This window comes from Schistocerca nitens, chromosome 7, assembly GCF_023898315.1.
Source record: "Schistocerca nitens isolate TAMUIC-IGC-003100 chromosome 7, iqSchNite1.1, whole genome shotgun sequence".
In the NCBI taxonomy this organism is placed as follows: domain Eukaryota; kingdom Metazoa; phylum Arthropoda; class Insecta; order Orthoptera; family Acrididae; genus Schistocerca; species Schistocerca nitens.
This window is the reverse complement of record NC_064620.1, coordinates 392,097,943-392,112,298: the sequence shown is the minus strand read 5'-3', so window position 1 is coordinate 392,112,298 and position 14,356 is coordinate 392,097,943. Positions and strand designations below refer to the sequence as shown.

Here is a 14,356-nt window from a genome sequence, read left to right as displayed (position 1 = left end):
ATTTTATCTGTGTGTAAGTTGCTGTAACTAGCAAACATCTCGTTATACAACCAACAATAAGAGCATTAGAGTGGATTCTATTCCTTTCATGTTCTTTCTCTGTTATCTCTCTTGTCTCCTTGGTGAATGAAAACTCTGTTACACAAGAGTAACTGATGAGTGCATGGATAATTAATATATTTACATACTGCTTTAAACCATCACATAAAAGAATTTTATTGGATCACGTATCACCATTAATTTAACTAAAGTACATCATAAAACACAACAAATAGCAAAATTTTTAAATGAAAATTACAAACCTTTCGCTTATGTTCCAGAATAGGAAGGACATTTTTAGCTTTCTGATCAAAGTCATATTTATCATAAACTTGTGTCAGTTCCTCTTGCATAAGGTCATCAATATTGCCAGTTGAAAAAACACTTGTTAATTCTTCCAACTGAGAAAGATAATTCTCCCCTGACTTTCCAGGGCCCGCTTGTGCTGCCTGAAAGACAAGTTCTATTTAATTTGCATATATAATCATACTGAAATATTTTTATTAATGAGGAGGGACATTTGGAAGATGTATTTACTTTTTGTGTACATACAGTTTGTTTCTTGATGTCACGAAAGCCTATAATGGATAAAAATTAATTAATAGGATTCGAGAGAGAGATTTTTTTGGATAGTTATCATCATTTTGATAGTAAATTTGGTAGCATGGAACAAGATTTTTTGAACATCGGCCAGTTTATAACTGTAAACTACTACACCTCAATGCTTGCACAATGTTGAGAATTTGGTGTGTATGGAGGAACCAGGAGGAGAGAGATAACAAGTGTAAGGGAGGGCAACTGAAAAAGTCCCTACCAGAGATTCCGAAACCCCAAGAGTGCGTAAGTGGTAGTTTGTTCATGTGCAATGTTTTGAATTAAAAAGTTTGAATTCCTATCACAGCTTTGAAAGTCATTAGTTCTGAAACACATGTCCCAGGTTTGAAAGTGTATAATCAGAGACATGGCAGACCTAGCACTCAAACAGAAGATTTCACTCAGCATATCAGAAAAAAAGTGCTGAAAAATTGTCATGCCCCCCAGCTTCCTGTCCCTCTCTCTCCACCCCCTCCATCTGATAACCTCGATCCCAGTCCACTGTGTGAACTGCATCCCAGTATTGAGCATCCAGCCAGCAGCGTGCACACACCTATCCGCACGCACGCGCACATATGAGAGAGAGAGAGAGAGAGAGAGAGAGAGAGAGAGAGAGAGAGAGAGAGAGAGACAGTTAGTTAGTTACATGTTCCATTGATCAATCTCATAGTAACCGTTATGATGTGGAATGTGTCAACTGCATAAGAAATGCACACATGAATGATGGTGTAGTGCCTTAAGAATTTCAGGGAGAATTCTAGAAACACTCCAAATTCCACTGTCTCGAACAATCGATGTTTTAGGTACGAGGTGGGAGAATGAGAACATTTTTACCGATCCACCTGTTTCTATGTGCAGGTCAGAAGTTTGTTATTAGAAGACTGTAAGAGGAGTGAGTCACTGAAGACGACAAGCGTTTGCCGCCAGTGCCACAGAAGACATGAGGAGATCTCAACGAATATTTATGTCGTATTCTTTGATGTGTTAGTGTCTGTGGTGATTGTAAAAAAAGACTACTGAACAGCTGAATATAGTGTGCTATGCACATTCATGTATTGGACTCGCTTGAGACTAGAGACCTTCAAATCTTTTCATGTCTTGGCTGCGAACGAAACAAGATGCATGTATGCTATTTGAATATGTGTAAATCAGTCTAACATGTAAGGGATAAGTTAACTTGTGGAGTTATTATCTGTGAAAGCTGAAAATATAAAGTGATGGAACTGAAAAGTATTATAAAAGTACCAAAATTATTTCAAGGATAGAGAACTATTTTAATAAATTCCCTCAACCAGCTATAGTCTTCGGAGAAGAAGCTTGTTGGAGGTCGACGTAGCTGATTACCCAGAGAAGAGGATTGGCTACAAACAACGTGCAAGTTAACTGAATTGAGACACGCGTGCCTTGCAACCCAATACCACACTGTCTCTTGTCGTCTGAAAATGTTAGAAGGTGGTGACCTAAGCAACAGGACCCAAAGAAAATGGGGATTTAAAACCAGAAGTGGAAAGAAGATATTAGGCGTTGCCATAGCAACCAGTCCTAACAAGATACGAGAACTGTTTCCAAAAATCGTATTGAGTCCAAATAAACAAATGGAAGAAAGTCGCGAGTGCAACGCTGTAAAAGATGTGGGAAAGTAATAGTGAAGAAAACTGGAGAGAAGACCTCAACTTTTTGACTAAGAAGATCAGGTATGGAGAGTAAGCAGTCTTCGCACATGTGCGTCGCGCAGGCACCAACACAGTAACCAGTCACTGACGCCAACTGCACCAGCTGCTGCTCACCAGTGCTGACTCCGCGTCCGCTCACCATTGACGACACTGAAACCAATGTCCGATGCCACCGACGCCAGTGCTGTCCTCCGGCACTGATTACACATTCACTCACCAACGCAGCTAGAACTCTACTCTGGGTGAGCGAAAAACAATAATTTTTTGATAAAAGTTGAGGGGACGAGTGAATAATAAACTTTTAGTGTAGTTATTGTAGTCAGTGGTGAAATTTCTCTTAGATGATTACTAGGTCTAAGATCAATAAAATTATGGATCAAGAACAGCAACAAACTTGAGGACCAGCCATGGCCATAACAGTGAATAGGGACACATCAGACTGGACTGAAGTGGTAAATTTAATTAAAGGACTAAGTCTAAAGTTAGACTCAGTAAATACTTAACTAAATGCTAGATTAGATGACCAAAGTGCTAAGTTGGATGGCCAGAAGGCCGATTCAGCCACTCTAAGTGAAAAATTAAATGCTCAGAATGAAGCCCTTAGGAGAGTAGTAGGTTTAGTACATTCCAATTTAAATGCTCAGAGTGAAACCTTGAACAGTCAAGCAGCAAATATAGTTCTATTAAACACTGAATTTGATTCTTTAAATGATAAGGTAGAAAATCTGAAGTTAGATATAAAGGGTGAACTCACTAGTTCTTTGAATACTTATGTTAAACAACTATTTACTGAATTTAACCAGAGACAGGATGAGCAACTTCAAGATTTAACTAAAAAATTAGAATTTGACGTCGAAGATAAATGTAACAACTTAGAAACAGAACTTGCCGAAAAATTAGGGTCATTTCAAAGTGTATGCAATGTTACCTTCGATGTTGCACACTCGGGAGGAGCGTATTGAGAAACAAGATAAGCTAATTTCTTTAGTTCAATCGCAAATTGCAGGTGTCAACACTCAATTTGATACCTTGGAAAGAGATTTTAAATAGAAACTAGCAACATCAGATACCTTAAATATAAGCAATCTGGAAGAACAAGTAGAAGAGTTAATAGACAGAAAAGTGGCCGAGAGGGTAACTCCTAACAGATTTAGCTTTGGAACTTAATGATACGAAGAAAGGCATAGTAGTTTATGGAAAGAATTCAAACTTATTCAGTTTTTTTTTTTTGTCATCAGTCTACTGACTGGTTTGATGCGGCCCGCCACGAATTCCTTTCTTGTGCTAACCTCTTCATCTCAGAGTAGCACTTGCAGCCTACGTCCTCAATTATTTGCTTGACGTATTCCAATCTCTGTCTTCCTCTACAGTTTTTGCCCTCTACAGCTCCCTCTAGTACCATGGAAGTCATTCCCTCATGTCTTAGCAGATGTCCTATCATCCTGTCCCTTCTCCTTATCAGTGTTTTCCACATATTCCTTTCCTCTCCTCTCCGATTCTGCGTAGAACCTCCTCATTCCTTACCTTATCAGTCCACCTAATTTTCAACATTCGTCTATAGCACCACATCTCAAATGCTTCGATTCTCTTCTGTTCTGGTTTTCCCACAGTCCATGTTTCACTACCATACACTGCTGTACTCCAGACGTACATCCTCAGAAATTTCTTCCTCAAATTAAGGCCGGTATTTGATATTAGTAGTCTTCTCTTGGCCAGAAATGCCTTTTTTGCCATAGCGAGTCTGCTTTTGATGTCCTCCTTGCTCCGTCCGTCATTGGTTATTTTACTGCCTAGGTAGCAGAATTCCTTAACTTCATTGACTTCGTGACCATCAATCCTGATGTTAAGTTTCTCGCTGCTCTCATTTCTACTACTTCTCATTACCTTCGTCTTTCTCCGATTTACTCTCAAACCATACTGTGTACTCATTAGACTGTTCATTCCTTTCAGCAGATCATTTAATTCTTCTTCACTTTCACTCAGGATAGCAATGTCATCAGCGAATCGTATCATTGATATCCTTTCACCTTGTATTTTAATTCCACTCCTGAACCTTTCTTTTATTTCCATCATTGCTTCCTCGATGTACAGATTGAAGAGTAGGGGCGAAAGGCTACAGCCTTGTCTTACACCCTTCTTAATACGAGCACTTCGCTCTTGATCGTCCACTCTTATTATTCCCTCTAGGTTGTTGTACATATTGTATATGACCCGTCTCTCCCTATAGCTTACCCCTACTTTTTTCAGAATCTCGAACAGCTTGCACCATATTATATTGTCGAACGCTTTTTCCAGGTCGACAAATCCTATGAAAGTGTCTTGATTTTTCTTTAGCCTTGCTTCCACTATCAGCCGTAACGTCAGAATTGCCTCTCTCGTCCCTTTACTTTTCCTAAAGCCAAACTGATCGTCACCTAGCGCATTCTCAATTTTCTTTTCCATTCTTCTGTATATTATTCTTGTAAGCAGCTTCGATGCATGACCTGTTAAGCTGATTGTGCGATAATTCTCGCACTTGTCAGATCTTTCCGTCTTCGGAATTGTGTGGATGATGCTTTTCCAAAAGTCAGATGGTATGTCGCCAGACTCATATATTCTACACACCAACGTGAATAGTCGTTTTGTTGCCACTTCCCCCAATGATTTTAGAAATTCTGATGGAATGTTATCTATCCCTTCTGCCTTATTTGACCGTAAGTCCTCCAAAGCTCTTTTAAATTCTGATTCTAATACTGGATCCCCTATCTCTTCTAAATCGAATCCTGTTTCTTCTTCTATCACATCAGACAAATCTTCACCCTCATAGAGGCTTTCAATGTATTCTTTCCACCTATCTGCTCTCTCCTCTGCATTTAACAGTGGAATTCCCGTTGCAGTCTTAATGTTACCACCGCTGCTTTTAATGTCACCAAAGGTTGTTTTGACTTTCCTGTATGCTGAGTCTGTCCTTCCGACAATCATATCTTTTTCGATGTCTTCACATTTTTCCTGCAGCCATTTCGTCTTAGCTTCCCTGCACTTCCTATTTATTTCATTCCTCAGCGACTTGTATTTCTGTATTCCTGATTTTCCCGGAACATGTTTGTACTTCCTCCTTTCATCAATCAACTGAAGTATTTCTTCTGTTACCCACGGTTTCTTCGCAGCTACCTTCTTTGTACCTATGTTTTCCTTCCCAACTTCTGTGATGGCCCTTTTTAGAGATTTCCATTCCTCTTCAACTGTACTGCCTACTGAGCTACTCCTTATTGCTGTATCTATAGCGTTAGAGAACTTCAAACGTATCTCGTCATTCCTTAGTACTTCCGTATCCCACTTCTTTGCGTATTGATTCTTCCTGACTAATGTCTTAAACTTCAGCCTACTCTTCATCACTACTATATTGTGATCTGAGTCTATATCTGCTCCTGGGTACGCCTTACAATCCAGTATCTGATTTCGGAATCTCTGTCTGACCATGATGTAATCTAATTGAAATCTTACCGTATCTCCCGGCCTTTTCCAAGTATACCTCCTCCTCTTGTGATTCTTGAACAGGGTATTCGCTATTACTAGCTGAAACTTGTTACAGAACTCAATTAGTCTTTCTCCTCTTTCAATCCTCGTCCCAAGCCCATATTCTCCTGTAACCTTTTCTTCTACTCCTTCCCCTACAACTGCATTCCAGTCGCCCATGACTGTTAGATTTTCGTTCCCCTTTACATACTGCATTACCCTTTCAATATCCTCATACACTTTCTCTATCTGTTCATCTTCAGCTTGCGACGTCAGCGTGTATACCTGAACTATCGTTATCGGTGTTGGTCTGCTGTCGATTCCGATTAGAACAACCCGGTCACTGAACTGTTCACAGTAACACACCCTCTGCCCTACCTTCCTATTCATAATGAATCCTACACCCGCTATACCATTTTCTGCTGCTGTTGATATTACCCCGATACTCATCTGACCAGAAATCCTTGTCTTCCTTCCACTTCACTTCACTGACCCCTTCTATATCTAGACTGAGCCTTTGCATTTCCCTTTTCAGATTTTCTAGTTTCCCTACCACGTTCAAGCTTCTGACATTCCACGCCCCAACTCGTAGAACGTTATCCTTTCATTGATCATTCAATCTTTTTCTCATGGTAACCTCCCCTTGGCAGTCCCCCCCCCCCCCCCCCCCCCGGAGATCCGAATGGGGGACTATTCCGGAATCTTTTGCCAATGGAGAGATCATCATGACACTTCTTCAATTACAGGCCACATGTCCTGTGGATACACGTTACGTGTCTTTAATGCAGTGGTTTCCATTGCCTTCTGCATCCTCATGTCGTTGATCATTGCTGATTCTTCCACCTTTAGGGGCAATTTCCCACCCCTAGGACAAGAGAGTGCCCTGAACCTCTATCCGCTCCTCCGCCCTCTTTGACAAGGCCGTTGACAGAATGAGGCTGACTTCTTATGCCGGAACTCTTCGGCCGCCAATGCTGATTATTTATCAAAATTTAGGCAGTGGCGGGGATCGAACCCGGGACCGAAGACGTTTTGATTATGAATCAAAGACGCTACCCCTAGACCACGGGATAAGGTAGACAAAAAAGTGATTTCTTCTAACGTGGTGTTAACCAGTAAGGCATTAACCGACCTACAATGGTGAGCAAATTCAGGACTATCCAGGCTGTTACCAAAATTTAAGCCAGATGGGGACGTACACCCAACTCATTTTCTGAAACTGTTTAACCTAGTCTTGCCGAAAAACTGGGAAGACTCAAAAAAGATAGAATTCGCAGTAGGGTACCTTTTAGGAGAGGCTTCAGAATGAGGCACTGCAAACATGGAGAATTTTTTGTCTTGGGCCGATTTCCAGAAAAAGTTTAAGAAGAAGTATTGGTCAATGAGTGTCCAAAACCATTATTATCTGATTTGTGGGATCCAAAGTATTATAACAGTATGTGGGGAACAATGAGAAGGTATTTTGACTGGCATTTGACAAGGAAAAGTACTTAGATAAACCCATGGAGGAAGAAGGCTTAGTTAGGATCTTAATAAGGCGATTACCTATCTATGCTAGGAAAGATATATTATGTAGTGGGTGGAAGACTGTAGAAGAATTGTTATCCTTTATAGATGCACTTGATGCCTTAAACAAAGACAGGAACGAGAATGTACATCAAAGTGAAAGTCAAAATTTCCTTATAAATAACTATAGCAGTAATAGTAATTATAAGAGACATGACACTAATCTAGCTCGAGTACACCAATGTATAGTGATAAAGAAAGCTATCAAAGGAAACATTCACCTTCGAATACAGGCCCAGCAATGTCATAGGAAAGAGATACAGTAGAAGAAGAATGGGTAGCTTTGAGGGATGAAGTAGTGAAGGCAGCAGAGGATCAAGTAGGTAAAAAGACGAGGGCTAGTAGAATCCTTGGGTAACAGAAGAAATATTGAATTTAATTGATGAAAGGAGAAAATATAAAAATGCAGTAAATGAAGCAGACAACAGGGAATATAAGCGTCTCAAAAATGAGATAACCGGAAGTGCAAAATGGCTAAGCAGGGATGGCTAGAGGACAAATGTAAGGATGTAGAGGCTTATCTCACAAGGGGTAAGATAGATACTGCCTACAGGAAAATTAAAGAGACCTTTGGAGAAAAGAGAACCACTTGTATGAATATCAAGAGCTCAGATTGAAACCCAGTTCTAAGCAAAGAAGGGAAAGCAGAAAGGTGGAAGGAGTTTATAGAAGGTCTATACAAGGGCGATGTACTTGAGGACAATATTATGGAAATGGAAGAGGATGTAGATGAAGATGAAATGGGAGATATGATACTGCGTGAAGAGTTTGACAGAGCACTGAAAAACCTAAGTCGAAACAAGGCCCCGGGAGTAGACAACATTCCATTAGAACTACTGACAGCCTTGGGAGAGAGAGTTCTGACAAAACTCGACCATCTGGTGAGCAAGATGTATGAGACAGGCGAAATACCCTCAGACTTCACAAAGAATATACAGGGCTATTACAAATGATTGAAGCGATTTCATAAATTCACTGTAGCTCCCATTCATTGACATATGGTCACAACACACTACAGATACGTAGAAAAACTCATAAAGTTTTGTTCGGCTGAAGCCGCACTTCAGGTTTCTGCTGCCAGAGCGCTCGAGAGCGCAGTGAGAAAAAATGGCGACAGGAGCCGAGAAAGCGTATGTCGTGCTTGAAATGCACTCACATCAGTCAGTCATAACAGTGCAACGACACTTCAGGACAAAGTTCAACAAAGATGCACCAACTGCTAACTCCATTCGGCGATGGTATGCGCAGTTTAAAGCTTCTGGATGCCTCTGTAAGGGGAAATCAACGGGTCGGCCTGCAGTGAGCGTGAAACGGTTGAACGCGTGCGGGCAAGTTTCACGCGTAGCCCGGGGAAGTCGACGAATAAAGCAAGCAGGGAGCTAAACGTACCACAGCCGACGTTTTGGAAAATCTTACGGAAAAGGCTAAAGCAGAAGCCTTACCGTTTGCAATTGCTACAAGCCCTGACACCCGATGACAAAGTCAAAACGCTTTGAATTTTCGGCGCGGTTGCAACAGCTCATGGAAGAGGATGCGTTAAGTGCGAAACTTGTTTTCAGTGATGAAGCAACATTTTTTCTTAATGGCGAAGTGAACAGACACAATGTACGAATCTGGGCGGTAGAGAATCCTCACGCATTCGTGCAGCAAATTCGCAATTCACCAAAAGTTAACGTGTTTTGTGCAATCTCACGGTTTAAAGTTTACGGCCCCTTTTTCTTCTACGAAAAAAACGTTACAGGACACGTGTATCCTGACACGCTGGAAAATTGGCTCATGCCACAACTGGAGACCGACAGCACCGACTTCATCTTTCAACAGGATGGTGCTCCATCGCACTCCATCATGATGTTCGGCATTTCTTAAACAGGAGATTGGAAAACCGATGGATCGGTCGTGGTGGAGATCATGATCAGCAATTCATGTCATGGCCTCCACGCTCTCCCGACTTAACCCCATGCAATTTCTTTCTGTGGGGTTATGTGAAAGATTCAGTGTTTAAACCTCCTCTACCAAGAAACGTGCCAGAACTGCGAGCTCGCATCAACGATGCTTTCGAACTCATTGATGGGGACATGCGCTGAGTGTGGGAGGAACTTGATTATCGGCTTGATGTCTGCTGAATCACTAAAGGGGCACATATCAAACATTTGTGAATGCCTAAAAAAACTTTTTGAGTTTTTGTATGTGTGTGCAAAGCATTGTGAAAATATCTCAAATAATAAAGTTATTGTAGAGCTGTGAAATCACTTCAATCATTTGTAATAACCCTGTAATAATTCCAATCCCAAAGAAAGCAGGTGTTGACAGATGTGGAAATTACTGAACTATCAGTTTAATAAGTCACGGCTGCAAAATACTAACACGAATTCTTTACAGACCAATGAAAAAACTGGTAGAAGCCGACCTCGGGGAAGATCAGTTTGGATTCCGTAGAAATATTGGAACACGTGAGGCAATACTGACCCTACGAATTATCTTAGAAAATAGATCAAAGAAAGGCAAACCTACATTTCTAGCATTTGTAGACTTAGAGAAAGCTTTTGACAAAGTTGACTGGAATACTCTCTTTCAAATTCTGAAGGTGGCACGGGTAAAATACCGGGAGCGAAAGGCTATTTACAATTTATACAGAAACCAGATGGCAGTTATAAGAGTCGAGGGGCATGAAAGGGAAGCAGTGGTTGGAAAGGGAGTGAGACAGGGTTGTAGCCTATCCCCGATGTTATTCAATCTGTATATTGAGCAAGCAGTGAAGGAAACAAAAGAAAATTTCGGAGTAGGTATTAAAATCCACGGAGAAGAAATAAAAACTTTGAGGTTCGGCGATGACATTGTAATTCTGTCAGAGACAGCAAAGGACTTGGAAGAGCAGTTGAACGGAATGGACATTGTCTTAAAATGAGGATATAAGATGAACACCAACAAAAGCAAAATGAGGATAATGGAATGTAGTCAAATTAAGTCAGGTGATGCTGAGGGAATTAGACTGGGAAATCTGACACTTCAAGTAGTAAAGGAGTTTTGCTATTTGGGGAGCAAAATGATGGTCGAAGTAGAGAGGATATAAAATGTAGACTGGCAATGGCAAGGAAAGCATTTCTGAAGAAGAGAAATTTGATAACATCAAGTATAGATTTAAGTGTCAGGAAGTCGTTTCTGAAAGTATTTGTATGGAGTGTAGCCATGTATGGAAGTGAAACATGGACGATAAATAGTTTGGGCAAGAAGGGAATAGAAGCCTTCAAAATGTAGTGCTACCGAAGAATGCTGAAGATTAAATGGGTAGATCACATAACTAATGAGGAGGTATTGAATAGAATTGGGGAGAAGAGGAGTTTGTGGCACAACTTGACTAGAAGAAGGGATCAGTTGGTAAGGCATATTCTGAGGCATCAAGGGATCACCAATTTAGTATTGGAGGGCAGCATTGAGGGTAAAAATCGTAGATGGACACCAAGGGATGAATACACTAAGCATTCAGAAGGCTGTAAGTTGCAGTAGGTGTTGGGAGATGAAGAAGTTTGCACAGGATAGAGTAGCATGGAGAGCTGCATCAAACCAGTCTCAGGACTGAAGACCACAACAACAACAACAACAACAACAACAACAACAGGTGACTTGTGTGGGCAGATGTGGTCCATCTCCCTCCAGTGACCTACCAAGCCCTCGGTCCATCCACGGGATGATGTGTTGCCACTGTTATCTGTGCCAAAGGGGAACTACCGGCTATTAGGTAAGTGGTCATAATGTTCTGGCTGATTAGTGTAGTAAGAGCCTGAGAAATACAATGTGGAATATCATTTTCTCTTAAAGCAATCTATGTGGAAAGTCATCTGTAACGTTTAGGCATAAAAACTGAGCTGTAATATTTAGGCATAAAAACTGAGTTTACCAGATAATTAAATACTGACATGTAATACAGATTAAAAATGACACAGAAGTTACAGCTTTGCTTATACTACACTTAAAAGATGCTGTTGTTTAAATATTTGCGAAATATAATATGAAAGCTTATCAAATATAAATCAGGCTTATTTTTAAATTTACAATATAAAAAGTATACATTACTTTTCTATGTAACCTCTTACTTCAGAAACGTTCTTAGCTCAGCATACTGGAATTTTCTTGACAACATCATAAAATAATGATGTCATGTCACTAGCTAATTGTACACAAAGTCTTTCCACAGCTGTATCAGCCTGAAATCTTATACCTATCAGTGCCTCCTTTAGTGGCCTAAAGAGATGAAAATTGTAGGGCAATATGTCTGGAGTGTAAGACAAGTGGTTGATTGGTTCCCCTCTCATTTTCTTCTAGAGTTACAGCATGGGGGTAGACATTGTTGTGAAGAACAATGACTTTTCATATCGGTTAGTTGTCATTTACTGCGATAAGTAAGTCTAACCTCTCTAAAAAGATCATAGTGATACACAGAGTTGATGGTGTTACACCCCTGGAAGAAATCAATGTGCAAAATGCTACACCAGTCAGAAAAGCCTATCACAAGCAGCTTACAGTCAAGGCTTGAGTTTCATTGGAGTGGCTTCATACTTCCTCTGACAATCTGGCTTAATTTGACTCAGGAATGTAGAGGGTGTATCCAAGTTTTGTCACAGGCAAAAAATCATCCCTTTCATTTGCAGACATTGTTCAGCACATTTCACAAGCCTGCACACTTTTTCTCTTTTATTTTTCAGTTAAAAGGCACGAGACCCACGGGGAGTACACTTTTTGGTAATCTAGTTCATTTGTAATGACAACTTGACAGCAATCATAACTTAATAGAAAACACAGTTTTGGAAATTGTCAAATATTGGTTGCCTTCAATATAACATTACTGTTCTCACTATAATGCTTGTCCATGGACTACGATCACAGTTCTCATTTTTAACCATTTATGGACTCGATATGCTAGGCAAGCACACTATGTCTTTGAAGTCTTTCATCACTGAATGCTGATTTCAGTTACTACAAAATTTCTGCGAATTTCAAGTTTTCACTAGTAAGACATTTGATGATTCTGTATAGTGCAGTTACACAATGAACCTGTTGTTCAGACATTATGTGCATTACTAAGTACAACCATCCACCATCATCCCACTTAACATTCCCACCCATACGTCATACATATTGTCTCACATGCTTGTCAACAGTGCACACTCAGTACACTGAAGTCTTGATAATACAAATCACACACTTTAACTTAATCCCTCTATGAACAGTAAAGGTCGTCTGACTTAATGTCGCTCCACAATATTTACACTTATTTCTAACCTTAGCTACATAAAGTGTATGTGAGCCACAGAAATAAGTAGCAACTGTGACTGTAGGGTTGATTTGTGTATGGTCTTGCGCATACTTATTGTTAACATTATTTACAAAAATGAGCATAGGGGCTGTACATGGTCCTTCTAAGGACACATTCATGCATTAAATATTTGTTTCTTTGATAAACTATAAGCTGGCTGCCCAGGGAAGAGGAGGCAGGGCTTGTCCCAACAGACAGTGTGCTACATGTTGATCCCTAGGTTCCACATCCTCCACTCGTGGGCCAAGTTAAAGTGTGTGATCTGTATTTGATTTATACTCATACAAATATTCAGTCTCTTCACAAAATTATCTACCCCTTTTATTTCCTCTTCTTCCATTTTCTGATATTCTGTGGCATATTCCTTTCCTTTGTATGTCTTTTTGTACTCTTCAATAACAATATTTTGCCTGAGCTGCTTCAGCTGCACTTGAGTCTGACTACCTTCCACAAGCACAGGTTTGAACTCTTTTGAAAGATCAAAAAAGTCCATTAAATCCATCCTGTGTGTATTTGTCACTCTGAAATATCAAATTGAAATATTAGTAATAGAAATTACAAATTGCCACATGCAGATTCAGTCATTTATACAAATAAAGAAAATATTTAACAAAAATCTACAACAGTCTTAGGTAGACAAAGACAATATATGTTTACAAATATGTACTGATGATGACACAAGTAATGCTTGTATGGTTAATTTAAAACTGCCGCTATTAAACTGTGCTACAAAATTTATGAAACTATTGTTACATCTTCTAGCTTTGTCTACATGCAATAAAACACTGTCATTAAAATTGTGAGTAGGATGTGCTTAGTTATCATTGAAAGATAATAGTTCAAAGCAGGCTTTCAAGACCAATGTTTTCTTCCATTATGACTTATAGGACTTACATTACAATATTACACAGTTTTTTCACTTTAAATTTTGACCTGCACTGCAGTAAAAAGTATAAGATGATGTTAAGAGAACTGTTCAACTTCCAACATTTACTAATAACTAACAGCTACAAACTGGCTACTTTCAAAGCCGGAAATACAAATGATTTATTTATTTATTCATACATTCTTTACCCATGGACTCTAACTGATAATTTTCAGTTGAGAGAGTTGTTTGTGCCTCACAATTTTATACACAGGTGTAAAACCTGTAAATACATGCAGTAAACTGATTTTCTCTTTGATGATGCATGGCGACAATGCACCTTAGTGTACTATACGTTTACATGTTTTGTGACAAGGTTGTATTGCCTCTCTCGACAGCTTGAACTGTGCTGGGGGACACTTTCAGCGTGTTGTCTGAATGCCTGTGGAGGAATGGCAGCCCATTTTCCCTGAAGAGGCACAACCAGAGATGGTAATGATGATGAACACTGGGTCTGGAGTAAAGTTGTAATTCTAACTTATCTTAAAAGTGTTCCACTGGGTTCAGAACAGGGCTCTGGGCATGCCAGTTCATTTCAGGAATGTTATTGTCTACAAACCATTGCCTCGCGGATGGTATTTTTTGACAGGGAGCATTATACTGATACAAACACTCATCTCCAAACTGTTCCTCTACTGTACCCAGTACTCAATGCTGTAAAATGCGTTCACATGCTTCTGTATTTAGTGTTTTCTAAATGCAACATGGGAACCACACCCTAACCACAAAAAAATCTCCATACTGTAACACCAC

The 14,356-nt window shown here is 39.9% G+C and overlaps 1 protein-coding gene across 4 annotated transcripts in view; it reads right to left on the bottom strand.

Moving 5' to 3' along the window:
- The window catches only part of LOC126195042 (probable ATP-dependent RNA helicase spindle-E), a 276,948-nt gene that overhangs the window by 227,381 nt on the left and 35,211 nt on the right, over nt 1-14,356 (bottom strand). For all 4 annotated transcript variants that reach the window (XM_049933486.1, XM_049933487.1, XM_049933488.1 and 1 more), the window contains exons 2-3: nt 12,995-13,199; nt 303-488 (exon numbers count right to left, since the gene is read on the bottom strand). In XM_049933486.1, coding sequence (XP_049789443.1) covers nt 303-488; nt 12,995-13,180 — 372 coding nt within the window. In that variant the 5' untranslated portion in view covers nt 13,181-13,199. The remainder of the gene's footprint in view (nt 1-302; nt 489-12,994; nt 13,200-14,356) is intronic.